This window comes from Rhinolophus hipposideros (assembly GCF_964194185.1).
Source record: "Rhinolophus hipposideros genome assembly, chromosome: 12".
In the NCBI taxonomy this organism is placed as follows: domain Eukaryota; kingdom Metazoa; phylum Chordata; class Mammalia; order Chiroptera; family Rhinolophidae; genus Rhinolophus; species Rhinolophus hipposideros.
Genome location: NC_138058.1, coordinates 55,220,477 through 55,248,181, shown reverse-complemented (window position 1 = coordinate 55,248,181; position 27,705 = coordinate 55,220,477). Strand labels below are relative to the sequence as shown.

The 27,705-nt window shown below is 40.2% G+C and overlaps 1 protein-coding gene across 18 annotated transcripts in view; it reads left to right on the top strand.

Moving 5' to 3' along the window:
* LTBP1 (latent transforming growth factor beta binding protein 1) overlaps positions 1 to 27,705 on the top strand; it is a gene marked incomplete at its 5' end in the record, with an annotated part of 351,236 nt that overhangs the window by 133,660 nt on the left and 189,871 nt on the right. For 10 of the 18 annotated variants that reach the window (XM_081068156.1, XM_081068146.1, XM_081068160.1 and 7 more), the window contains one exon: positions 5,747 to 5,914. In XM_081068156.1, the coding sequence (XP_080924282.1) occupies positions 5,747 to 5,914 (168 nt within the window). Of the gene's footprint in view, positions 1 to 5,468; positions 5,915 to 27,705 lie in introns of those variants that run through there. The other 8 variants (XM_081068154.1, XM_081068152.1, XM_081068149.1 and 5 more) reach the window with 1 other exon arrangement.

Here is a 27,705-nt window from a genome sequence, read left to right as displayed (position 1 = left end):
AGTAGGGTGCCCAAAAGCTAAGTGAAGAAAGTGTATTTTGTGAAGCAGTGTTCTACTGTCCAATAGCTTGAAAGTTTGAGTAAGTGATAGTCAGAGAATTTGCCATTGGATTTGGCAGCATGGAGGCCACTGGTGACCTTCAAATGGGCAGCTTTGGTGAAGTGTTGACAGGGAAAGCTTGATTGCGGCAGGTTCAAGAGAGAATGGGAGGGGAGGTAGTGGAGACAGCCAGTAAAGCAGCTCCTTTGAGGAGGAGTAGAGAGTTGTGGGGACGAGAGGAGGGGTATTCTTGAAAGATGGTAAATAGTACAGCATGTTTGCACACTAATGGGAATGAATAGAGAAGGAAGTCATTGAGTAGGCAAGAGAGGAAGGGGATCCATTGTTTCAGTGGAGGGGTTGGCTGTAGATAGGACCACCTCCTTGAGGAGGAAGGCAGGACAGCTCCAGATTCAGGTCAGTTGGTAGGCCTGGGTTTTTAGAGCTTTTATTTTCTCAGGGAAACAATAAGCAAGGTCATACTCGAGACTGTGTGACTAGGTAGTGTCTGCATTTCTGCCTAAATAGGTATTTTGGGAACTATATTTTACATTTTTAAGCATGGTATATACTTGATACCTGCTCTTTGATAAGCAATAAGGAATTCTTTCAGAAACTCAGACTATTCCCCAAAATTTAGTCTTGTAGTAAATGATTTAACATACTCTTTTTTTTTTCCCGTCTGTCGGTCTGTCTCCTTATATGTGTAAAACTAGAAGGAAATCATATATGTATGTGTAAGAGAGAGATGAGTAACTGGCATAGTTTCCTTCAGTGAATATTAAGGGAAGACTGAACGGAGGAGGAAGCTCAGATTTTTAATTAATATCACTGGTATAGCAACTATTTATCTCCCTACCTCTTCATTTAGTTACTTCTGCCTGGAAAAACTCAAGAGACAGTACTGGAATGTAACTCTAGATTCTTATCTGAGGAAGTGCCCACATCAGAACTAGAAATCTCATCTGAGTTTCCCTTTTGGAGGGTTTTCCAGGACTGGAGCAATCTGATGAAGTAACAAGTTTGATATCAATTTCTGTTTACATAGCACCATTCTCTAGGAACACAGAGTATTCTATGGGCATTATTTTAATAGTCCAGGAGGAGTTACACAAGCCTGGAGAGCTGAACAATCAAGTCTTGTTATTCTAAGCATTATTTAGTACTTTTATGATTTGTCCTTCAAAGAATTCTTGGCCTTCGGGCAAGCAATGGATTGCAAGTGGAAGAATGAGCAATTTGCTCAGTTTCTATCGCAGGTGACCTGGGTACTGAATCAGTTCCCAGGTCTCCTTAAGCAGGCCTCAGTTAATGGGCAGGGTGATGGCTTTTAACCACAGAGAGGTTGCTTCTCCTTCCCAGAGGCTATGGCCTCTGCTAGTGGGTCCCTGCTGTTTAAGTTGGATGCGTGCTGAGGTGCTGTCGGAGCATTCTGAGTGAATGCAGGGGAGACTGTGTGTGTTCATGACATCTGATGTGAGTCTTGAACTTGTTATGTTTATTTCTTTGGCTGCCTTTGCTGTTGGTCACATCCTAGTCTAATGACTAAAAGATGGCAGCTGTGCTCTTTTCTAGACTGAAGTCCATTTGTCAAGAACCATTTTCACATTTTTGAATTTCTCTCTGTCATCAATGATTGGGGGAGCAGAAATGAAAGCTTTTTATATGGAGAGGGTATCAGCTTTGCTTCCATTCCCATTGCCATTCACCCGAATATCTGTGGTTTGTTTTAAACCATGTGCCAGGATCTCTTTTTGGAGGTATAAATTCACACAGGGTCTGGCAGAAGCTGCAGACAGGATGTTGACTCTTGAGTGTCTTGACTGACTGACTGACTAGGAGGCCCAGAGGAGGTGCTGCATGGCCCCAGGCAATCTGTGTTTCTAGCCAAGCCTCTAAAACCCTAGGTTTGAAAGTGCTTGCTTAAGAATTCTGGGACTGATTCACCTACAGGGATCTAAAACTTACATTGTTTCATCAGAGGGACCAAGCATGTTGAAAGCTGTGCCAACACTTTCCAATTAATTCCTGACTGGCCTGACTTTTGCTTCCCAGATTGTAATTCTTAATCAGCCAATAGGTGCCACTAGGGACGATCTACCACTGATTTGACCGTGGCCTTCAGTTTCCTTCCCCACAGGTGAAGCAAGGCCTTGACCACGGTGACTCGAGTATCTGGTGAGTCCCCAGTCTCTGGGGGGTTGTACAGTCATCTTTTGGGTCACTTCATTTAGTCCTCATTTATTTGGAACCTACTCTATGGGAGGCACCAGGGGTCCTTGAGTATTAATTTATTCATGGTATTTGAGGAAGATGCCTCTTTAAAGACCAAATGGCCTCTGTAGTCAAGGCCACTATTACTAAATTCCCACCGAACTCTAGAGAGATGAGTGGTATTGTCTTCAGCTTGTCACATGTGAGAATTGGAATCTCAGAGCAGTGTACCTTAGTTTGGAGTACATTAAAACTTAACCTCTTTACACGATACCCCAGATACACGTATGTGGAAATGATTTTAAAGGAGTGGGGGCAGGAGAGTGTATTTTCTGATCCATTTAATGTTTGTGGAGATCCTGTTAGAGCTGTGAGTGATAATCTAGTGTCAGACAGTTGCGATATTTCAGTAATGATTTGGAGATTGACGTGGGAAACTAATGCTAGTTTATAATGAAGAAATAAATGCTCCGTGAAGACACAAGAGGACCCGCTGAGAATGCATGTGTCTGTTTTAGAATTAGATTGTACCAGAATTCTTGTAACACACCAGGGGAAATACGAAATGAAATGTATCTTATGCTTCCAAGAAGATGTGAACATTGTAAACATCAGAATTAAGTCCTATGAAACTGTCTCTGCCTTTTTGAAAATCCAGATGATTCTAAGCCAAAAAAAAAATTTTTTTTTTTGGCAAAGAAATATAATGTTTTTAAAACAATAGATCCGGAGATTCTCAAGTGCCTATAAAGTGACTACTGTAGCTGGGAGGTGAAATGGGAATAATGATTAAGTGCTTGCTTTTTTTGGATGTCTCAATTCGCCTAAATGAGCATAATTTAGGCAACAGTATGAGCCTCTGTATGGCAGCTGCTGGTGATATGAGTTAATGCCAGAGAAGACAAAACAGTTGGCACACCATTTCTAATTTCATTATTGTACCAAGAGCCAGAAAAAATATACATTTATGTTCTTTTGAAGTGGGGCGATGTTGTCTCTTTTTTTTTCTCGGGCTTCACACACTTATTCGTATACAAGGTAATCTCAAGATATTTGTAAGCATGGTTTGACAACTTAGAATGTAGGCTGAATTTTTTTGTGCTACTGTAAAAAAAAATCAAACTGGGGAATTTTGTCTGATTATGGAATGAGAATTCTATTGTACTTTTTAAAATTTCTGAAATACAGTCTTAGAAAAAGTTTGAATGCCATATAAGCATTTAAAGCAGTGGTTGGCAAACTATTTCTTTAAGTAAAGTTTTATTGGAACACAGTGATATCTATTCATTTACATCTTATTTTTGATAGGCTGCTTTCCTGCTGCCATAACAGAGTTGAATAGTTGCAACAGAGTCCTTTAAGCCTAAAGTCCTAAAATATTCACTGTTTGGCCCTTTATGGAAAAAGTTTGTGGATGTTGTTTTATAAGATGCTGGAAGGTCTGGTTGGCCACTAGGATATCTCCCTACTTCAGATTGAGTGTCCTGATCTCCTGTGTTAGAGCCAATGGTGAATGAGAAATGGTCTTAGAAAAACATTTGAAACACTGGGAGGGTATTTCTCCAGAGGAATTGTTTTCTTCTGTGAAGTGAGAGGGCCAACCCAAGCCTATCTCTTCAAGTCCTATTTAAAGTCAGCTTTCTTTGTTTATGTGGCAGTTCTCTTTGAGCAGTTGAAAGGCTGTCCTGTGGAAGAGGCATTACATTGTGAGACCATGGGGAGCTGAATTAGGATTAAGGGGTGCAGCTGACTGTGAGGGTATCTTCAGATCCTGAAGGAAGAGCACTTGTTAGGAACTGCCCATAACTAGAACGTGTTATCTTAGTAGCTAATGAGCTCCCTGTGACTAGAAATCTTTAAAGGTTGTGTCAGAAGACCTTTAAGGTCCCATTCCAGCCTTGACATTCTAATGGTTTATTTGGTTAAGGTTTCGTTTCCAAGCTCAGATTTGGACCACAGTTAATATTGTTGCGGGCCTATGGAGGCCTTGGATGGTTTTCTGTAGATATCCTGGTCAAATCAAAGCAGTATCAGGGGGGAGAATTGCTTTTGGCAGGCAGGAGATGGCAGAGAAAAGGCTGGCCTGGAGCCAGTCTCCCCGTCGGCCACTGCAGTAACCCAGTGGCAAAAGGAAGGGCACTGCTTTCTACCAGCCTTAAAAAGCCTCAAAGACAAACCATCTGCTGCTACCTTCTTTGCTTTCTGCCTAGGCTATGGAAAGAGGAACGAACGACCTGGCTGGGGGAAGATCACAGATGTAGAAATCAAAATAGGGTTTTTGTAGTATGCTTTGCTTGAGAGTATATATTGGGACTTAGCTGGGAACAGCAATTCTGGGTGAGGCCATATATTCTCTTTTGCTTTTATAGCACACAAAGGCAGCCATAAATAGTATGTAAATAGACAAGCCTGGCTGTATTCAAATCACACTTTATTTATAAGCAGTTAGTGGGTCAGATTTGATGCTGGGGCCATAGTTCGCTGACCCCTGATAGAGTCGTGAAAGTTTGAACTGGCTAGGAATACCAGTTCCAGTTCCCTCATATTTTAGAGAAAAGGGGAAATGACATGTCCAAAGTCACACCATGGTTGAGCCAGAATTACAACCCAGAATCCGACAGTTAGACGTGTGCCCATTTTGTGATACGGTGCTGCTTCTGCTATGCAGTCACGTTACAGCATTTGGTTAAGAGAGGGCCACAGCAATGAAAGAAATACCTGCCGTAGGTGGCCAGTGAATATGGCAGCGCTGAGAGCTCCAGGATGGAATTTGAGTGGAGGCAACCATTTATCCCTGTGACCTGGCCTCACGTTTTCTTAGACGGACCCTATTCACAGTAGAACAGAATATATGTTGTATACATTTACGTGGAGAAATAATGCCCTAGAGTTGTGAAAAAGAAATGGGCTCCTGCGGCTGCGTCACAGGATTTGATCACTTCAGCTGAGAGTGCCAGGAGATTTGAGACAGATGTTTTCAGACATGCCGCATGCCTAAAACATTTCCAGGGGTCGGGCTGCAAATAGTGACTTCATAAGTGGAGAAACAGGGAAAGTATGCAAGGCGAGGACACAAGAGTTTATTCACCGCTAGGTGCATAGCCAACCTCTTTGCATTACATCTGCCTGTCAGGGTTGGCTCTTTCATCTGTCGTGCCCTCGGTACTGCTCTTTGTCTGCCGTGAATAAAGTGCAGCATTGTGGTTAGTAATCCCACTCCAGTGACTCGACTTCAAATGTGGTTTTGGAGTGCATCCCAGAGTTCTGTTTGCTAAGCTTCCTACTCCTGTTTCAGAGACACCACTGGATACAGAGCAGCAAGCACTAAAGGCTTCCCTCTTTCCTTAAACCTGTCGGGTTGTGGGCTCTCTCTTTCCCCCTCTCGCTCCTTTCCTGTCTTCCCCCCCCCTTTTTTTTTTAACTTTCTAAGGCAATTTCATGGATACTAAGCTGATGTGTTTGTTGTTCTTTTTCTCCCTGCCTCCGCTCCTAGTGAGTAACCACACTGGCCGCATCAAGGTGGTCTTTACTCCGAGCATCTGTAAAGTGACCTGCACCAAGGGCAGCTGTCAGAACAGCTGTGAGAAGGGGAACACCACCACTCTCATTAGTGAGAATGGTCATGCTGCCGACACCCTGACGGCCACGAACTTCCGAGTGGGTGAGTTCCTCCACGGTCCCTAACTGTCCTTACCAAATAGTTTTATGAGATTGTGGCATTTAGATACCCCCCCCCCCCCCATTCACACGGGTGCTCTGCTTGAATGGGTTTCTGTTGATGAGTACAAATATTCTTTTTTCAGAAGATCTTTTTAAATTACTTTTGGAATAATTCTTACCCTGATTATTGGTTTCTTAAGAGAAATGGCAACTAGGATATTACCCTTTATTGCTTATCATTTATGCAGCTGTGTGGTGATGGGGAGATAGCAGTTGACGGAAGGGAATGATTTTAGAATAAGACCCTAAACCACAACTTACATTGATCAACTTCACATTTTTATCTTCTCAGTGATACGTAGTATGTGTGATAGATTTGACTCACGTTGTAAAATTTGGATGTTGGTGATTACATTTAAATTTTTACTTCAATAGCTGTGTTCTAAAGAAATTCTAAAAATTGTCAAAATCTATATTTTGGTTACAGAAAGGGTCACAGACTTGCATCTTTATCCATGTTTCTGCTCTGTATCAAAAGACTGAATTAAAAATTGATATATGACATGGATTTGGGGAAAGATTGTGCTAGTAGATTACTGTCAGCACTCAAAACCTTTTAATATTTCATCAATAATTTAAATATGAACTGTGCTAGCCACCAACTGCAAAAAAGGCTTCTTTTCTTTTCAAAAAAGAATTTTTGTTTCTTTTTTACTTTTTTGTATATGGAGAAAGTATTGTGGTCCACTGAGTGCTGTCACGCTGCCATGTTGTCATTCAATACAGTATTTTTGTCACGGAAAAATGTCTTTTATTATTTTTTGACCAATTATGGTTTGCCATGTGTACTCAAATAATCACAGACACCCACGTTACTTTATGAGTTACTCACAAGAATAACCCAAATGTCAGACAGATAATAACACTGGCTAGATCTGGTCTTTTTATGGAATATTGCTGTTTAGTCTTGGGAGTGTATGTCTGGGGTTTAAGAGAAGCGGGTGTCTATTTCAAACTGATTTTCATCAAGACAAAATACAAGAAGGCAGCTTGAAGTCCTTATTAGCTCTTCGATTGTTCTGCTTTATTGTGACTTCTAATCCTTACGAGGTTGAATCAGTATTCTTGGTAGTCTGTACTTGGAAAAAACACGCGTTCATAGATACTGTTTAAAAGGGTATTGTGGATTTCCTGGCTATGATAGGGGTACTTTGGGCATATTTTTAAAAGAATTTAGCTAGTAGGTGCCAAATGGCACATTATGCTTAGCAGGGCAGGGTGCCGAGTCTAATGGGAAAGTGTGTTGCACTGATGATGAGGAAACTGGATTCTGGTCCTGGTCCTGCCACTAACTACTAGCTAATCCACAGGGCGTGACAATTCACATTTCTGAACCTCAGCTTTTCTCATCCATAAAATAAATGGCTTCTATTTCATGACCTCTAAAATTTAGTCCATCTCCAAAATCTTACGACTTCTTATGAGTAATAAGTAATATTATAATTTGGCTTTTTTGGAAGGTTATGAACAAGGAAGGGAAGGGAAAAGACAATTCCCAACAGGTTATTACAGGCTTAATGGCTTTCCTCACTTTTACTTTTCTTGATGGTTTTCCTTACTCTCATTGCTTTCCCTCCTCCATCGTCACCAACAATGTCTGCTCCCCCCGTCTTGCATTTTTCATAAATCCTTACAGTAGGAATGACAGAGTAATCGGATGGGTGGTAAATTTTTGGCTTATAGTGTATTCATTTTGAAACTAAATATTTAAAGACTTTGAGAAACAGAGGAAGTCTGCTTGTTAAAACACGCTAAACACTTTCCTCTCTGGCATTTAAGCAGATGTTTAGAAACAGAATACACGGAGCCTGTTCAAAATGCAGAAAAATTATTTACAAAAATATTTTAAAACCATTACTCAACTCTGCCAAGTGGCAGAGTAGTTTAATTAAAAAACAGAGAGAGGGCCTAGTAATGAACAGTTTCACGTTGGCAATTACGGGAAATGTTTCATTTGCATCTTGAGTTATTTCTATCTTCTCTTTCCATTTAAATTCAAATGCTGGATAATCTGAGGGACATGATTTAATTTTTTTTAAAGAATGGTAATTTTGTAAAACTAATAGATTATGATTCTCCAGAAAAACAGAAAATTTTAGAAATTTGTTTTTAGACATACAAGATATCTTTGTGGACTTAACTGGTTTAATATAACTTTATTACTTACAACAAGTGGTTTTCTAATTGCTTTTCTCTATATATATTTGTTTATAATATGTTAAATCTTCTGACATATAAGTTATGTGTATGGAAATAGTACAGTTTGCGGAAACTCCAAGATTTATTGTAACTTGTTAGATCTCCTCTTTGGCCTCTGATAACTTGTTAGCTACTCTCTTTGGTCACTATAGGGGTGGGGGCCTGGCAAAATTTTTCTGTAAAGGGCCAGATAGTAAGTATTTTAGACTTTGCAGGCCATACAGTTTGTGTCCCACTGTTCAGCTCTGTCCTTGTTATGAAAGCAGCCGTCGACAGTATGTATGAGAATGGGCGTGACTATGTTGCAAAACAGCCCATGGGCCAAATTTGATTTGAGTGCCATCGTTTGCTGACTCTGTTCCAAGGAGTCAAAATAATATAGGGAAAACCATGTGGATTTCTTAGGCAAAGCACCTTAATTAAATAATCCATTGTGATAGAATAACAGAATTAATTTTGAGTATTTGCCTGGTAATTTACAGGTCTTTATGTGTTTTTGTTTGTTTGTTTGTTTGATTTAATTTTTGAAGTGGAACAAAGATTATTGTCACTGTATTTTCGATAAGGAAACTTCGGCATAGCGGCCTGAATGAGTTTGCCTTCTTTGCACAGCAAAGGACAGGAGCTAGGACAGGAGCTTTGGTCTCCTTATGTGCCTTGTTTACTTAACTCCCTGGGGTCTGACTGTCATGTGGCGGAGAGACAAGTTGGAGGACCTCATGGAGAGCTGGATTTTGTGGGAAGGATAGGTGGTACAACAGAGAATAAGCAACTGAGAGACCCACAGCCCCGGGTTCAGGTGTTGACTTCATCATGGCCATCGGGCATGTTCTGGCTGTATCTCTTCCTGGGCCCAGGGCACTCTCCCACACAGTGCAGATAACAATAGGTATACAGAGGGTGGTTCTGTAGCAGGCACAGAGGTGACATTAGTCTCTTCTTGCTCTTGTGCTTTTTGTATAGTGGTCTTTCTGGTCTGGGGTGATGGTGAGTCTGGGCTGTTCAGATGTGAGAGGCAGGTGCATTCTTCATGACTGTTAAGCATTCAGTCTCTGTCACTGAGTATTCAGTGGGAGAAATCTTAAGTATAACTTAATGTGAATCTAAAAGTGAGGCATGAGTGAGGATGATATCATCCAAGGGAAGTACTCTGAGATTCTAGAATAAACTCACTTTTATGAACATGCTTTTGGTATGATATAACAGAACATTTACATTAAGTGGCATACTTTTAATTATAACGTAAAGCAGACTTTTAATTATAACTGTTTTTGTGACACTGAGGCTTGTCTCCTTGCTCTCGCAGCCTTTGAATTTTAAAAAATGGAAACATATCTCCAGTTGGGTTGGGCCAGCAGGTTAACTGTTGTTGCTTTAATGGATTCTTTCCATTCCATAGGGATATAATGAAGATGACCTTCTGGTATTTTTAAGTTGTTTATGGAGTCGTAAGTTCCTCCAATAAAAAGACCATAGGAGTTCATGTTGTCACAGCTAGAATATTTCAAATAAAATAATACTGTCCCTTGGCATGACTTACTCGTAGAGACATTGAAAAGTAATCATGATTGTTAAAATGACACATTTGGTTCATATGATTCTTTCTCTTTCTCTGAGAGGTTACAGGGGACTCACATTGCATTAGCACCAATTGAATAATTATGAAAAGCGCTTGCTAGTTTAAAAACTGTATTCCCATACGTTACTTCATTTGATGCTGACTTCCCTTGAGAGAGATAACTGGTAGTATCGTATTTTGTAGATGTGAGTACCCAGGCTTTTGTAGTTTGATTAAAGGTGATTTGAGTCAGGTTTTTTTTTTTTTTTTTAAACCCCAGAGTCCAAATACCTCCTGCCCTCCCATGCTGCCTCTTATGACCATATATTAAGTGATTATGTATGAAACACTGTATTAGCTTTTCCACGACAAGTGAAATCATACAGCTGCCCTCTAAGACCTTATGTTTTAAGGAGGAGATGAGGAATACATGTAAAGAACTTTAATTCAAGGTAGAAGTCTCTCAGCAGGAGCCCAGAGGAGGGTGATACCACTTCTAGCTGATGGGGAATGCTTTGAGCGAAAAGAGATGGCATGCAACTCCTCCCCCACTTATTTATTTATTTATTTATTATTTAATTTCTTGAGGGGTGGTGACATTGGTTAGTAAAATTATATAGGTTTCAAGTGTACATTTCTATAATACATTATCTATATATTACATTGTGTATTCACCACCCAGAGTCAGTTCTTCCATCATCGTATATTTGAACCCCTTTTCCTTCTTCTGTCACTCTCTTCCCTGACTTTCTGGTAACTACAAAACTGTTGTCTGTGTCTATGAGTTTTGTTTCTTTGTTTGTTTGTGTTGTTTGTTTGCTGCTTTCAGTTTTGAAAACCTGCTCAATTTCCCTAGCTATTAAAGAAATGCAAAGCAAAACTACAATGAGATATCACCTCACACCTGTTAGAAAGGCTGTCCTCAACAAGACAAATAACAACAAGTGTTAGAGAGGCTGTGGCACGCAACTTTTCTGTTTAGTTCACTGCTGCCCCCAGCTGCTAAACAGGTTGGCTCATAGTGGGAGCTGAGTAAATAAACACATGTTGCCTAATTGTAGATTGATAGGCGCAGTGCAACTTGAAGCATTGGTAAGTTCTAACATGAAGATGAATGGGAACTACTAGAGGGAAGGGAGAAGTAAAGTTGATTTGGGAAGAAAGAATTTGCCCACCAGGATCAGGCAAAAAGATACAGGTGGTTTCTGGGAATTCGGTGTAGTTTCCCTTAAATGTAGAACGCATGAAAGGTAATAATAGATGACAAGCTTGGGAAGGTAGATTGGGACAAAGCTGTGGAGTGCCTTGAATTTCAAGCTTAGGAATTAGGACTTCACTCTTTCAGACCTTAACTAAAGTTTTTTGGAAAATGGACAGTGGTATTTGACATTTCGAAAAAAAGGAAAGGGAAGTTTTTAGGAAAGGCAGCTAGTGTTTTAATAGTCTAAATAAGCCGAGTAGCTCAAGTAACGGTGACAGCCTCTCGCTCATTTCAACTGTTCTGCGGTTGGTTTTTCTGCTCTGCACTAGGAACCTCCCCATGTATCTCACAAAACCAACTTAATCCTACAGTGTTTTGATGAGGAATGGCAGCAGGCCATGTTGTTACACTCATTATGTAGGTTCTCTTCATAAGGAAGGAAGAAAATTCTCTCAATGAGGCATAAAAATAAACCAACATAACTGCTCACGGAGGGAGAAGCATTGAGATTTTTTTTCTGGCAACTTAGTTCAGACACTGAATCTTTCGTCCTCTGCCAATTGTTATTGTTTGGATTCCTTGATGTTTATCCAGCACAAAACCCAATGCAATGCCAGTGTGTCACTGAGTAACTGGTGCTCTGTATTTTCCCCTTAATTCATGGTATAGGTGTTGTTATTGTTTGGATTCCTTGATGTTTATCCAGCACAAAACCCAATGCAATGCCAATGTGTCGCTCTTTGAGTAACTGGTGCTCTGTATTTCCCTCTTAATTCATGGTATAGGTTTTATGGTGTGTGTGTTTTTTTAAAGATGATCCAATACAATATGAAAAGAAAATGGTTCCCTTTCATTTGGCAATTTAGAATGCTTAAGAAGTTGTCAATGAAACTACTACCAAATATAATCTTTTCAAATTATTTTATTTTCTAATACTGAATCAATGTCATAGTGTAAAGCATTTCCTTTTTTATTTTATTGAAGCCGTGGAGCACCCATAAAAGGCTGGTATTAGGAACACGAATTCATTTACTGTATATTTATTGAGCACCTACTATGTCCAGTGATTGGTTTAGGCATTTGGAATGTAGCAATGAACAAAACAGACAAAGTCCTTGACCCTGCAACATTGAAAAATATATAATGTGGCAGTATAACATGGATGAACCGTGAGGCTATTATGTTGAGTAAAATGAGCCAGTCGCATAAAACAAATGCTGTGTGATTTCACTCGTATGAGATACCCGGAGTAGTCAGATTCCCAGCGAAAGAAAGTGGTGGTTGCCAAGGGTTGCTGAAATGGGGAAATAAGGAGTTGTTGTTTAACAGGTACGGAGTTTCAATTTTGAAAGATGAAAAAGTTCTGGGGATGGAATGCACAACGGTATGAATGTACTTAACGCTACAGACTGTATACTTAGAAATGGTTAAGAGAGTAAATTTTATGGTGCATGTATTTTATTTACCACAATAAGACTAAAGTATAATGTGAAGAGAAACGTCTGCCAAATTTATATGAACAAAATAGACTGTAAGAAGCATTCTATATGACATAATGTCAGGGAGTGATAAATGCTATGATGAAATACAATGTTGGGAGAGAGGATGGAGAACGGGGAGTGTTGCTGGGACGTGTGGGTTGCTGTTTTAGACTGGTCAGGAAGGGCGTTCTGGTGAGATGGTGTTTGAGCAGAGACCCTTCATGGAGACAATAGTGAGCTCTGGGAGGGAACACCACAAACTTTATAACCTAACTTTATAATTGTGTTTGTCATCTTATTTAAACTGCGGAGCATCTCCAGAAGGCTTGTGTTAGGAGAATTCCTATAAACTTTTCCTATATGTCATCTTGGGTTAGGTTTTGTCTACCTCTGTTGTATCGGGGTAGCTTATGAATAGTATCTGTAGATAAAGAGCTTCATATACAGAGGATAGAGGCAAGCTAATCAATGGGTGAAAAAATGGTCCTGGAATTATTGCAGAAGGAATCTTGGTTATTTAGAATAAAAAGTATAGGTTTTTAGATATAGAAATGAATGACGAAAAAAGCTGTGTCAGCTCATTTTACAATATTATTTTATATTAGACAGATCACATGATTTTGGTACGGAGTTTTCTTTTAAGTAAGGGAAATAAAATTAGTTCCTGCATCTGTCTGTCTCTCTCTCTTTCTCGTTCTCTCTCTCTCTCTAGGGGAGAGTACTGAATGAAGGTGAACTGCATGGAAAGGTAGTTCCAGGGATTAGTTAGACTAAGGAGGAGCAATAGATTGACCTTAAGAGCCAAAATCAGGAGAAAATGAGGCCCTGTTTGGTTGAAGAGGAATACTCCTGAAGATGAGAAAGTAAGGGGCTTCTCAGTGGTAGTATAAGAAACTATGTTTGAAGTCAGGAGGACAGTTTATAAGAAATTGACCTTAGGTAAAAAAAGGGTTCAGCCGTTTGCTATCTCAGTAAGAAAGGCATGTGTGATGGATTGTCTCTTAAGCCATGCCTGGCCTGTATCATGGGGGTAGATGGGACTCCTTAAACGGGTTATGCTAGGCTAGCCTAGAATAAATGACCTTTCAAAATTCCTTGGAGTCTGTTACACGATGTCACAAAGTGTGTATTCTTTCCTAGCCTCTCAGCTTGAGCATATGGAACAATCTTTGGAAAACTCCAAACTGCTTAGCATAGCATGTGGGGCCCTCAGGATTAGCTGCTCCCTGGCTCCCTGGGCTTCACTCTCTGGCTATGCCCGTTCTCTCTGCTTCAGCCAAACGGAGCTGCCAGGGATACCAGAGGTTCCCAAATGCTCCAGTGCCTCTGTGTCCACACCACTGCCTTGGCATGGCGGGTGCACGCCGCCCCCCCCCCAGTCTGGGTATTCACCCCCTGCTGTTTCAGGAGTCAGCCAAGCACCCCTCACACTGCAGAGCCTCACTTCCCTGCTTTGTTTTCAGGCAGGTTTCCTCCCCTGCATTCTAAACTGCTTGGGGACAGAGACCTGCCTACTTCCTGTTGGGTCTCCAGTGCCAGCACTGGGTCTCACTTGGGAGATGCTTCATGCACTGTTGACAGAGCAGATTGTCTTTGCAGGTGCCCATGTAGTGGGGGTACATGCAGATTTTTCCTGACATGGCTTCATCCTGAGTTCTCCAGGCAACTGAAATCACAGGAGTGAAATAATCATCTGAGCGTTTGGGGGTCACAAGAAAGGAGAGAGCTATTCCACGGACTGCAAGTTGCATGAAAAAAGGCATCTTTGTAGCACTTTGTAGGGAGTTTGAATTTTACACTTGTAACGCTGACTGCAGTGTACTTTGTACTCACTGCAAAGGGCAGTTAGATTTCCATACCTTTAGCTGTTTCCGCTATATGGAATTCCCGCTCCCCACTCCGACAATCTGTCTAAATCACAACCTCCAGTTCCATTCCAAACGTTCTGCCTGTGCTGTTTTTCTGTTTCCTGTTATGCCTCTGGTCATTACCATGTCAACTGATGCGTGGTGGTATGGCTCAGGTGTGCTGTTGACTGGTTCTGGCATCCTGGCCTGGTGATACAGCCTCTCTGATTCCACACTGGTAAAATGAATCCAGAAATGCCCTGACGTTCTTGCAGAGTTGTGCTGAGGCTCACGAGAAGGAGCAGGCTGAAGGTGTACATGGGCTGCTTGGATTCATTGGAAGAAGACCCTGTCTTCTTCTGAAGATGGCTCCTAATGCGCAACCCCCGTTTCCTGTGATATGGGGGAGAGTGCTTACATATCTCCTGGAGCTTGGATCAGGTATGCTTCCTATGTGCCACAGAGACAGGGTTTCCTTTGTTTACTGGTCCTAGCAGCATGACAGCTTCAAGAAAGACAGAAGGATGTTTCCGTCATGCCCTCATTTTGCCCCTTTGCTACTAGTGCACAGAAGGCTCTTGGTTTGCTCACATTTAGACTTGCTCTGGGCCGGCTAGACTGTGCACAAAGCAATGTCAGATATCGTGCCATGTGGCCAACATAACGTAATAGCACCATGCCCCTCTGTCTTGGATCATGCTCCCCCTTGCGGGATTCATTCACTTGCTTACCTAGGAGGCTCTTCTTACAGGTTGCCAAGCCTGCTGTCAAGAGTGAGCACACTGAAACAGTGTAGCACTTTGTAGAACCAAAAGCTGCAGTCAGGAGGAAAAGTTCTCATCCTGAATAGTTGGGGGCATGTCCAGAGATATATAATATGATTATAACATTTGATCCTGCTTTGTGCTGTTCACTTTGCTGTCATTTGCGTAATTTACCTCTGGGCTCCTACATTAGAGTAAATTGAAGGAAGCTGGATATAAAGTAGATACTGAAATCACATTCATGTGATATATAGAATATACCTGCGGCATTTATTGGCATACAAGTTGGGCTCAAGTTGGCACGTTAGTATAAAAGTCAAACATTTGTATCAGCTTTTAATCTCAAGGTATGTGTATATTTTCCAAGTGGAGAAGGAATAATGCATTTGTGTATTGTTGGAAAAACCTCCTGGAACTAACATCACAAAATGATGTGAAAATGTTTACGAGGGCAGCCACACAGTCATCTTCATGCTACGCAGTCCAGGAAAATAAAATAACTACCAAATGGGGAAGGATAAAGTTAGTGAGGAAGTTTGAGATTCATTCCACAAAGTTATATCACAAAGAAAATGAGAAGAAACAGATGCCCTTCCATTGCCAATTTAATGCAATGCTGTCACTGACACACTTATTAAAACTTGATTTTCTATTTAGTTGAAAGGTATGGGCTTGAGGACTGGTTTACTGCTCAACTCCGTTATCTTGAATTTAGACTCATGCAATAATTACTGAAAAACTGGCACGACGGCAGTGTTGGCTTTTTGTAAGATTGGGTAGAAAAAAGCAACAACTTTATGCAGTAATGAGAGATTTCTGCACTCTGAGACCAAATTTCAGATGCCCTTCAGATTCAATAAAAGCTTGTTCTGGGTTATGGGGACTTTCTAAGCTTTCCTAGTGTGAAAACTCTGCCTGATTTTCATCAAATTTTTCCTAGAAGAGGTGAAAGGGAAACTTGATGTTAAGATCTTTTGTAGTGAAGAAAGCAGACCACTGCCTGTTTACGGGCAAATTAGGACGTGCACTAGAACATTCTAAACGAAATTCTTATTTAGCAAGGTTGGAATATGTCACTCTTTGCCACTGCATTGTCCCTTTCTGAAGAAAGGGTGATTTATGAGCTCTCTGGATCTTCTTGTGGTATTAATAACATTTTGGGCCAGCTCTTTTATTAGGTGTACACAGAGGGTAATTAGAAACATCTGAGGGTCCCATAATGTACCCAGAAAACCATGACATTGTATGGAAAAGAAAAAAAGTAATATTCATGCCAAAGTTGTGTACTTGGTAAATAGATGAATTAGTATTGAACAAAAATTTACTCTGTAGTATACCGTTCTTTAAGAAGAAGCTAAGCTCTTCAGGCTGAAAATGCCCTTTTATTGAAATGCACTCACTGCAGAAATCATAACCTTATTTGGTAAAAGACTTCTGACTGTGCTTTTCATACAGTAATTATCATTTCCCTTCTGTCAAACTTCATCATATTGTAGACTGTTTTCTGCCAGAGGAAGTATTTCTTCTTTTTACCTGGCAGTTACTTGAAAACTTTAGAATTCTGAAGGATCTCATGTAAGGAAATTAACTCTTAGAAACATACTGCACCAGGGACTAATAGTGCCAATTTGTCTAATAGCCTATCCTAGAAATCAGGTTGGGATTCAAGAGTTTGGGCTCTATTTTAGCTGGTTATTTGAAACGTGATTTGTTCCAGTGGTGGCTAAATTTGAATATTTGGGTAAGCAGCAATAACAGTGGCTAAGTCAGGGTGTGATTTAAATCAGGTCCTGTTCTTTCTTCCTTCAAGGCACAATCTAGACAAGAAAACCTAACAATTTGGTGGTGGCTGCTGAATGGTTTCTTTCATCTTCATTCACAAATAACAAGCCCTTATGAGAAGTCAATGCTGCGTCGAACTGACACGTCCCAGGCAGCCGTGGACAGGGTTCAGGTTGGAGGCCTCCAGTATCTTTTCAGCCTGTGTTGTTTTGTGTCTCTGCACTGGGTATACCATTTTTGTCCTTCTTGATTATTTTCAATGGAAATTCTCATTGGTGATCGTGGAGACCGAACTGTAGGAAATCGTATGTTTTGCTGGAGGTTGGCAGTGACTTAATGACCTCTCTGGTAAGAGAAATGGATTCACCTATGTACAGTGTTTATGGTGGGGACAGCAGGTAGGAGCTCTTGCTAAAACCTGACTTCAAATACCTGCCTTATCCAACCCCTACAGCAGTGGTTCTCAGCAGTGGTTATATAACAGAATATTCTATGGCTTTCTAACAAGAGGCAGATGCTCAGCTCCCATCCCAGACTTCCTAAATCACAATTTCTGGGAGTGCTTTTGGTGTGTGTCGTTCGAAAACAAATGAATGCCGGTGGCCGTTACATATGGACAGCTCCGATCCAGATCCTGTAGTTGAAACCTGTGCTCCTCACCTTTTACTGTTCAGAATGATCACTGTGAATCTTGACCAAAATGCAGATTCTCATTCAGTAGGCCTGGAGTGGGGCCTGAGATTCTTCATTTTAACAGGTTCCCAAGAGATGGTATGCTGCTTAGCCCATGGATCACCTTTTGCCTAACAAAGTGCTTACGGTGTTATTAATTCACAATAAATAACGGTTTCAGAAAGCGATGTCATCATGAATTAATTTATACTGATTTATTGAGTTACTGTAGCCTGATACAGTATTAGGAAGCAATTTATAAATGCCAGAAGAGAATCAACCATGTAATCAAAAGATGATAGCTCTTTGCAACTCTCCTACCTCAATTCCTATCCCTCTTAAAGCTGAGGTTTCTTTACTCTGCCAGGCAACCTCTTGGGTGGAGTCCCAACAGGATACCAGCCTTGCCACATGAATTGCTGGGGTGCAGACTGCCTTTTTTCTTTACCCTACTGTTTCAATCTTCTGTAGCCTGCCTCCTGCCTTTAGAATTTTCCAGGAGACAGGCAGAAAGTCTCTTTGCTCACTTTGTCCTCTGAATTCCAAGGGATCTGTGTCAGGCAGGCACTCCAAAGAATTTTTATCTTCTCGGCAGCAAGCTGGTTTGTGCAGTGCAGCCAGCATCCCAGGAAGTAAGAGGACTGTGACTGGCTTTTGTCCTCAGCTTTGGGATAGAGCCCAAATCCCTTAACAAGAGTTCCATTCCATAGTCTATACAACTGTGTGCAAAGGGTGACACCTTTGGTCTACTAGTAATAGGACATAGATTGGTTCTTCTAAGAGAAGTGGAAGGGAGATATATTTACACAGATCCATCCTTATTTTAATTAGGTCCAACTTGTGATTAATATTAAGCATTTTGAGAGTATTTGAGGATACAGTCTTTAAGTGAAGATATACTTGAATGATACTGAGTTGTCTAAACCTGTCATGCAGCCATCATCCTGACTTTCCGGTAACAGAATCTCTATCCTGAATGTTCCTTCCTACAGTGCCTAGATTTTGACTTATGTATGAACACACTTGAGAGTACTTTCGGTACAGAAAAGAAGTTGTATAACATTAATGGAAAGTAAGAGTGAACATGTATTCCTTAGCTGGGATAGCAAAGCTGAAATTGCACTTCCTTGTGCTACCAAAAGCTTCATTGTATTTCCTTCCCCTCCCTCTGGACTTTTCCTCTTTCCAATGTGGTCTGCTGACACCTAGGTTCTGTTTTAGCCCCTATCTGTGATTTCCTCTTATTTCACCTACATCTAGCAGGCATATCCTCCTCTGGGTGCTCACTCAGTTTCCCTCTCCTACTCTGAAATACCTGGTTCACACCCACAGTGCAGACGGGAAGGAGAACAGCTGAGTTTGTCTAATGGTTCTCAACCATGAGAGAGATTTGTCATTTCAGGAGACATTTTTGGTGTTCCAAACTGGGGGGTACTCCTGGCATGTGATGTGTAAAGGCCAGGAATGGAACTGAATATCTTACAGTGCACAAGACAGCCCAACAACAAAGAATTATTAGGGCCAAAATGTCAACAGTGCCGACGTTTAGAAGCCCTGCCCTCAGCATCGCCATTTTTTCCTACTGGACAACCTCTTAGACCCTCTCTCTGATACTTTGTCCAGATCCCTGGAGAACCCCCCGAACCCCCACCCTTAAATTTCAAGATCGTTCTCTAGGCAAAACCTTCAGTATTTTGTCACAAGTGTACTCCTTGGCAATTGTGCCGAAGCTAGCTCTTTTAGCCCTCCTTGTACGTGTGTTACCTAATACACTGCACACTGGCTCCTGGAGGCTTGATTTATATTTGACAATTTATATGAGATGCTCTTGCTGGATTTCAAAGGGTGCAAGGATTGAGATGGGTTGGGATGTTTCAGATGATGCAACAAGTGGCCATGATTGGCCTTTATTGTGGAGATTTTTTAGAAACTGAAGTAAGAAATAATGAGTGGAAAAAGCTTAGCACAGGAGGCATTGTTTTGCACATCTCAGATGTGATGGTATAATAAGAAACCACTTTTCAACACTACCCATTGCTACTGTGGACACCCATTTGCAAAGTGTCTGTGCTGGGGCGGTTGGCAAAGGAGAGAAAGCTGAGTGTGTTTATTTGAACAATAGCATCATCACGCATTCAAATAAACATAGCACCTTGGGAGGGTATAGGTTTGTTATTTCTAACCCTGACATCTTTACACATGCCTTTGGAAGGGCTATTTTGCCAAGTTTGAAAGAAAAAACTATCCAAGCATTAAAATTTTGACATATTATTTAATTTGTTGAAAAAAGGGAAACCTCTTTGTGGCTAAAACACTCTCAGTTCGCTGGACTATGATGTGTATCATGTTTTCAAGCATTTGGTTTTGGGCTGAGAAAGAGCCCTGGAGAACAAGTGAAAGCATTGCCTTATCTTACATATCACCTTTTTATAGCAGTTTCCCCCATTGTGTTTTGGTCATCTTGCCTAGGAAACTTGGAATTTTCAGTTGTTTGTGCTTTTTTACGTGAATGAGATGCCTGTTCTTAATTTCATCAGTATAGGGGCGATACAGTTTATTGCCTATCATTATGAGACCCCAAGTCCATAATTCATATGACTGATTTTTCCCTCTTGTATCTTTTCATTGGTTGTGATAAAATATAACATTTACTATTTTAACCATTTTCCAGCGTGTACTCCAGTGGCATTGGGTACATTCACAGTGATGTGGGGCCATCACCACAATCCACTTCCAGAACTCTTCATCATCCTAAGAGAAAGCCCCTACCCATTAAACAACAATTCCCCATTCTTTTCTCCCCTGAAACCCTGGAAACCTCTGTTCTACTGTGCATCTCTATGAATTTGCCTGTTCTGTGTATTTGATGTAAGTGGAACCCTACAGTATTTGCATTTTTTGTGTCTAGGCTTTTTCACTTAGAATCGTATTTTCAAGATTCATCTATGTTGTCGCATGCATCAGCGTTTTCCTTTTTAAGGCTGAATAATATTCCACTGCATGTATATGCTTCCTTTTGTTTATCCATTCTTCTGTTGATGGACACTTAGGTTGTTTTCATCTACTGTAAATAGTGCTGCAATGAGTATTGGAATTTCTGCTTTCATTTCTTTTGGATCTAGGCCTAGAAGTGGAATTACTGGTAATTCTGTTTAACTTTTGGAGGGATTGCCAAACTGTTTTCCACAGCGGTTATACCATTTTATATTGCCACCAGCAGTGTATTAGGGTTCTAATTTCTCTACAGCCTCACCAATACTGGTTACCTTCCTTTTTTCCCCCCTTTGGTAATAGCCATTCTAATGGATGTGAAGTGGTATCTCATTGTGGTGTTGATTTGTGTTTCCCTAATTACTATGGTGTTGAACCTCTTTTCATGGGTTTATTGTCCATTTGTAAATCTTCTTCAGAGAACTATTTATTCTAGTCCTTTGCCCAATTTTGAATTGGTTTGTTGTGCTGGATTTTTTAAAAACTGAAATTTCTACGTACTAAGGTAAGTCCATAATTATAGCATTATCTATAGCTGATATTGATTGTGAATCTTTTGGAGACCTCAGTTCTAATCCTGGACAAGACTCATTTTTAAGTCTCATGTTTTTCATCTGTAAAATGAAGAGTTTAAGGAGTAGCTGTTCAACGTCCCTTGCAGCCCTAAAATGCTATTATCCTGTCTAAAATAAAGCCTGTCTGCTGAGGAGAATGATAGAGTATAAATGGGACTAGGCTATTTTTAGTATGTTTTATTCTGAAAATATTTATTGTGATTTCCAAGTATGTACAGTGTGTTCCCTTTTGTACTTTTTTTTTGGCTTCACTTTCCACTTTAAATCAAAGGATGATTTTACACAAATCTAGTGATATATTGTGTGGTGACGTGTCATAGGTCTGACAAGTTTGATCAGCAAGCTAGAGGCCTAAACGTTTGACAAGCTTATAAATGACTCTGTATTTTCTTGCTTAGTTTTTCAAACCAAAGTGCTCAGAAGAGTTTGGCCAGAAACAGAACAACTCCATGGTGGCCTGAAGGAAGCACAGCTTGTGTGGAATGGGATGAAAGGAGAGAGTTGGGTCGCGCCCCCTCAGGTTGTAGAAGGATAATTTCCTTTTTTGAAGAGAACTGAATGTGGTCCTGCATGTCTTAGAATGTGCTGGGGCCCATCTACAAACTATAACAAATAAATAGTTTAGGATTAAAAATCTAACCTGCAAGGATTTAAATGACCTTATTGGTAGGATCAAGTCAAAACCTAATTCGAATTTAAGGAACATAGATTTTATAGCCATTGAAGAGGTAGTTTTTCCATTTGATACATGTTTGAGTTTATCTCTTGCCAGTTCCCCAGATTATCTTAATTTACTTAGATTAACAGCTGCTTCAATTTTTCCTTCTTGTGGAAAGAAAACACCAGATGCCCGAACATTACTCAGTTAAAGTACAATTTAATAGAGCTTGTGCTTGAAACCCACCCTGCTTTATGTCCCTGTAGGCATTGGTGGGCTCTTTTTTAATTTAGGAGATTGGAGGTAGAGAGAAGTTGGTTGTAGTTATTCTCAGCCGCCTCCATCAGGGCCCCTGGGGATCTTTATGTTCAGAAAAGGATCCTTGTTAGGTGTTATCAGAAAAGGATCCTTGTTAGGTGTTATTGTTAGTTATTATTAATTGCTTGATTACTGTCGTCATGTACTTGACTGCATCAAAATACAGTTCATTAAACTGCAACTTTAAATATATTTGAACACATTGTAAGATAAGAGATTGACGTAATTCATTTCTTGTGTACATTAAACTTACAAAATATAATTCCATAGCATAGCCTAGTGCTTCAATATTTTTATGTCATTTAGCTGTAATTTCAAGTCTGATACAAAGAAGTTATCTCCTGTTCATAGTTTTAATAAATTTTAGGAGGATCCAAAGAACTTTCATTCAGTTTAATTTACTATTTGAGGTTTTTCATAAAGAATTTAAACATTTCATAGTTTTTCAAACAACAGATTTTACACAGTTGATAGTCACTTCATTGGTCACTAAAGAGCAGATTTTATTTGGACTCAAGGTGTACGTGGAAAGCACACGTAATTTATGCCCTTCTGAAGATTTGGCCTTTGAAATTTAACCTTAAAATTATAGGTGCTGATAAATTTGTAAGTCAAACATCAAAGGTGTTTGGATTCCAGAGACTTGTTATTGTCTGGGAGTAATTAAGAAGTTGTTTGTGCGAATAGAATTCAAATGTGGCCAATACATGTATGCAATAAAGAGCTGCGAGGATAGTCAGGGGTGAAGGAAGGAAAATGGCATATCACAGGTGTGGCTTATTTGCTGTCATTGGTGTGCTGCAGAAAAGTTGAGAGCTAATAATGATTGTACGATTGCACCAAATAACCTTATATGCAAGAGGAGTCGTTTCGAGGAAATCTGTGGAGAATTGTTTCGTGAAATGAATGGCAGACCCTTACAGCTGAGAGTAGCTTGGGGAACATCTAATTCAACCTTTTCATTTTATACATCAGAAAATTGAGACCCAGAGAGAGAAAATGACTACCTCAAGGTCACAGCTAGTGGCAAAGCTGTGGTTCAGACCCAGGGTCGTGACTCTCATAGCTTTGCCAAGTAAGCTTTTTAGGTTTAACATTTTTATGTCTGGAGATTTCTTAAAGTGGCCTTCTGTTGGCTGATGCCACTGCGTGGTGATTTCTAATGTAGTTTGCCCATGTGACAGAGGAATATCAGAGAGGGGTTCTGTTCCAGTTGTTTCTCACTGACCTCATTCTCACCCAAATAAGGTGAGGGTGCAAGTCACTGGGTACCTGAGAGAAGGTAGGATGACCATACTAAAAAAAAACACCATATACACAACCATATACATAGAACAGAGTATTACCCAATCATTATGTAAACCTTTGCCCAACAAAAGAATAAGTAGATGATGCTGTGTGAAGTTCAGAGAGGGATTGATGTGGAGAATACCAAACCCAGACAGCCGGAGACTGAGAATTCAAAGTACAAGTAGTCATACAGTACAAGTAATCATATATCCTGGGGCACTGGCAGGCAGGCCCTCCCTGGCCCGGCCCCAAAAGGCTACTTATTACTCACAGCACCTTCTGCCCAGCATGATAAAGACTGGACGCCACAGTCTATGCCATTTTGTGGAATTAACCCAGAGGAGAAATTGAGAGAGAGCATCCCAGATGAGCTTAAGCTGGGGAGACTCACTTTTCCCTGACTAATTCCTGTGGTGGTGGTGGGGGGTGGGCGGGGGTCCTGAGTAACCTTATCTTAGCTCATGGAGAGGAAGTCGAGTAATAAAGTATTCATGATTCATTGACTTTGTGGTTATCAAAAGAGTCATCTTCTAGCCAGAAAATGGAAGATTTCTTTCCAGTGATCCACATGTATTACCCAGAACACTTTGACTTCCTGGAATTTGAGATATAAACTCAAGTCCCTTGGTGATAACTTTTTAAACAGCAGAAGTCAGTGAATCTTTCCCTTCTCCTCTCTTTCTCTCTCTTCTCTACCTCTTTCCACCACCCCTTCCCTTTAACCTTGATCCTTCCAGTGGATTGTAATGTACCTAAATGCTGGGTAGCTGTGAAGGCAGAACTACTGGTCTTCAAAATGGCAGAAACACAAGAATGTACCTTTTTTTCTTTTCTGCAAAGCTGATGACACATTCTTAGTCTAGCACATCGTATAATGAGGCAGGAAACACATTTCTTTGGAGAGCTCAGTTAAGGTGAGATGAAAATGTCTGTTGCGCTCCTTTTGTCTCATGGCCAGACAGACTGCAATGAGGTGGGAATGTAGGGGGCTTAGGGTCTGCTTAATCCCAGCCTTGAGTGTGCCTCTGTGAGTGAGGGAACAAAGCTGCAGCCTGGTGAGCTGTGGCTGTTGGAGCAACAGCTGCACTTAGCTTGGGCTGCCTCCCCTTGGCCTTGACTGAGCTCTGCTAGTCTTCACAGAGAGGAGCAGCCTGCAGCCTCTGTGACCCTGCAACTCAAGGGCTTCCTATCTCAAATAATGAAAACTATGGGTCCCACCAGGCTGCAGCTGAATTAATGATAATAGTTCCTCTGAACCTGGAATGCTTGCTATAAAGTCAAGGCTCAGTCACTTGAGCTGCCACTTAACCAAGCTGTTGAATTTGAGTTATCAAAAAGCTACCAGCACCAGCACTTATGCCTAGCACCTCTTAAAAGGAACATCACTGGTTTTATTGCCAGAGAAAGAATTTTGAGTCTTCGTCTCTTCTACTTCTTAATCTCTGATCATTCAACTCTTTAAATAATACTTTCAAGTGATGGGAAGACAGGAACTCCAATGGTTGTTCTTCTGTTGGAAGGCCCTTTACTGAAGCTACTTACTGCCTCTGGGATCTATGGGTGGGTCTAAACTGGGCTTCTTAGCTACCTGTGTAATAATTCAATGGGTTATTGGAAGAGAAAAATTCCCAGAGTAAAACTATAGGGAAAGATCTGGTCCAGAGCTGGAAGAAGAGAAAAACTAATATTTATTGAGTACCTTCTGTGTACCCAACATAGTTTTAGGCATTTTCATACTTTTTCTTTTCATTCTGAGAACAACCAGTGTATATTCCCATTTACTGACTAGAAAACCGAGGCCTAGACAGTTTAAGTACTCAATCCAGAGAAATGTATTATTCAATCCAGCTGTAAAAATAACTATTGTGGACAATTTCCATTTCTATAGCCACATAGGGAAAATTAATTAGGGTCTTGAAGAGCCTTGCCCCTTTTAATTGTCGGTAGATGAATAGCAAAACTTGAATGTAATGGAATCCAAGTGCTTGGGAATTATTTTGAGCAGGTCATTCATGTGGTTAGGGCATTGCTGCTTCCAAGGGAATATTTTGATTGATTGTGTCAGCGTCCTTGGGTGGCCTTCCCAAGAGCTTGAATGACTGTATAAGTTTGGTTTCCTCCAACTAGCTTCTAAGCTTTTACAGATGAGGCACCACATCTTTGTTTTGTTCCTCTACTAATGATTAGTATAATAAAATGAAAAGTAGGGGAATTCAGTACAGTGGGTTGACCTACTATTGATGCAGGCGTTTTCAGCTCTATTGAGAACAGCTACATATTGTGGGCAAAAGAATACTGGTAAGTAGCTGTTTGGCTCTTGGTGTTAGTAGCAGTTACTATTTCTGCTTCATTATTCTTGATCATTACAACACTTAGGGATGGAAAGTAGATTTTACCTACCCACTGCTTGTGGCTGACCCGTGCAGTGTGTTGAGAAGGATTCAGAGTCTATGACATGATAGATTAGTAATTGTTGATAAAGATAGAGGATGAAAGAGAGTCGCAACTACCCTACAGCTGCTGCTTTCATGGGTGTTTGCAGCAGTTCACTGGTCAGAACAAAAGTGAATGGGGTCTCCTGACCTCTTCAAAACCTGTTGGGACAGTGTACACACTTTGGAAATAGCACGGTAGTCTTTGAACATAGACTCTGCCATTTGTTAATGGGGTGCTTTAGGAAGAATGTTAAATGTCTCAGAATCTCAGTTATCTTGTATGTAAGTTTTGGTATAAAACTACATCATTCACAGGGTTGTGTAAGGAGTAAATGAGATAAAGAAGATAGTCACCTACTAAAGGGTAGAAGTCCAACAATTGTTAGTACCTTTCCCTGATACATAGGCCGAATCACCATTTCCTTATTGAAACTTTATTGTCCTTGCTTTCTATGAACCAATGAGAGTATTTTCATACAGATGGATAGAAAATGTCAATATTGGCATTAAGGCATTTAAAGGTACATATGTTAGCATTGTTTCCATTTCCATCACTTTTGTGTATAAAATGTATTAGCTGAAAAGGGTTAATACATTTTAATTTATCAACAAAGTAAGTGGAAACCTTTCAACAGGTTTATGTTGGCTGTAAAGAACTTGCACATTAGACTAAACATTCATGATAGCTTTTCCCGATAAATCTTAGAAATTGTGAATTGTTAGGTTAGTTGCTAAATAATTTCTTTTGTATTTATAGACAGTTCTCATTCAGTTCAATTCTTTCTTTGTTTTGTATCCCCCATGGCTTTTGAATTTGTCTTTCAGGTGGGAGTGGAGGGACTTGGTAGGTGGCAGCTTGCTCGCATTCCTTGATGGCTTCACAGGAGCCTGAGAAACACATGTTGAGGAACCTATCTGCTAGTGATCATTTTTAGAATAGAGTGGCAACCGTGGATAAATGATTTCTGTGTTCTGTCAGGCTCAAAAGAGCAAATTTGGAGGGAGATAGTAATATTGTTTATATTTACCTTTTGTGGTGGAAGTGTTGAATTGAAGGTATCCGAATAAAGGGTGAAGTTTATCAATCCTGAATGTTTATTTAATAGGTTTGTATTCATATGTGTATCAATAGAGTCATACAAAATAAATGAGCATATAAAGACAGTGTTCAAGCAGTGTCTTAAAAATCAAAATGACTTCTTAAATTATTAATATTTCTTGTTTGCTTTAGGTATTCTGGCTGGATGTTATCATCTTTCTACTAACTGCTTGGAAAATTCTGTCAATCTCTGTTTTTCCTTTGGTCATGGGGTATTGGGTTGTGAAAACCGGAATTTTCCATTTTAATTATAAGAACTCTGTACACTTTTATGCTAATGGGGAAAGCAGAAATTTTGTTCTGAAATCGAGTTTAAGTTTTCCTAATCTAGACCAGACTGATGACACATAATTGACAAGTAAGATTCACTGTGTTCCCTCTGCTTGGCCGTGGATCAGCTTGCCAGCAGCTGGAAGATCTAATCATCAGTCACTCATAGAGATTATGAATAACTTGTAAGTTTGTCTATATGTATAGCCTTTCTCCTCCAGTGACAGTAGAAGCTTCGTATTAGAACAGTATAAGTGAGCGATCAGTTGAATTTTGTAGAGAGTTCAGAAGAGAGCTACCAGATATAGACAAGGACAGTTGTCATTCAACCCACGGCTAACAGAAGTGGCACAACTGTATTTTAGAAGGAAAGGCAAAGAGCTGTGGTAAGGAGTGAGTCCTCTTAGACCTATGAAATAGAGGAAGCGTCAAGAGACTTTAAATCAGCGCTTACAATTGGAAATATTCCGGTATGTTAAAAATAAAGGAATGAATACAAAATATGGGTTTAAAAATATTTTGGACATAATATAAGTTTTGAGACAGTTTGTGAGGCTTGTGAGTAAGGTAGCAGAACTGTTAAATCTGTGCA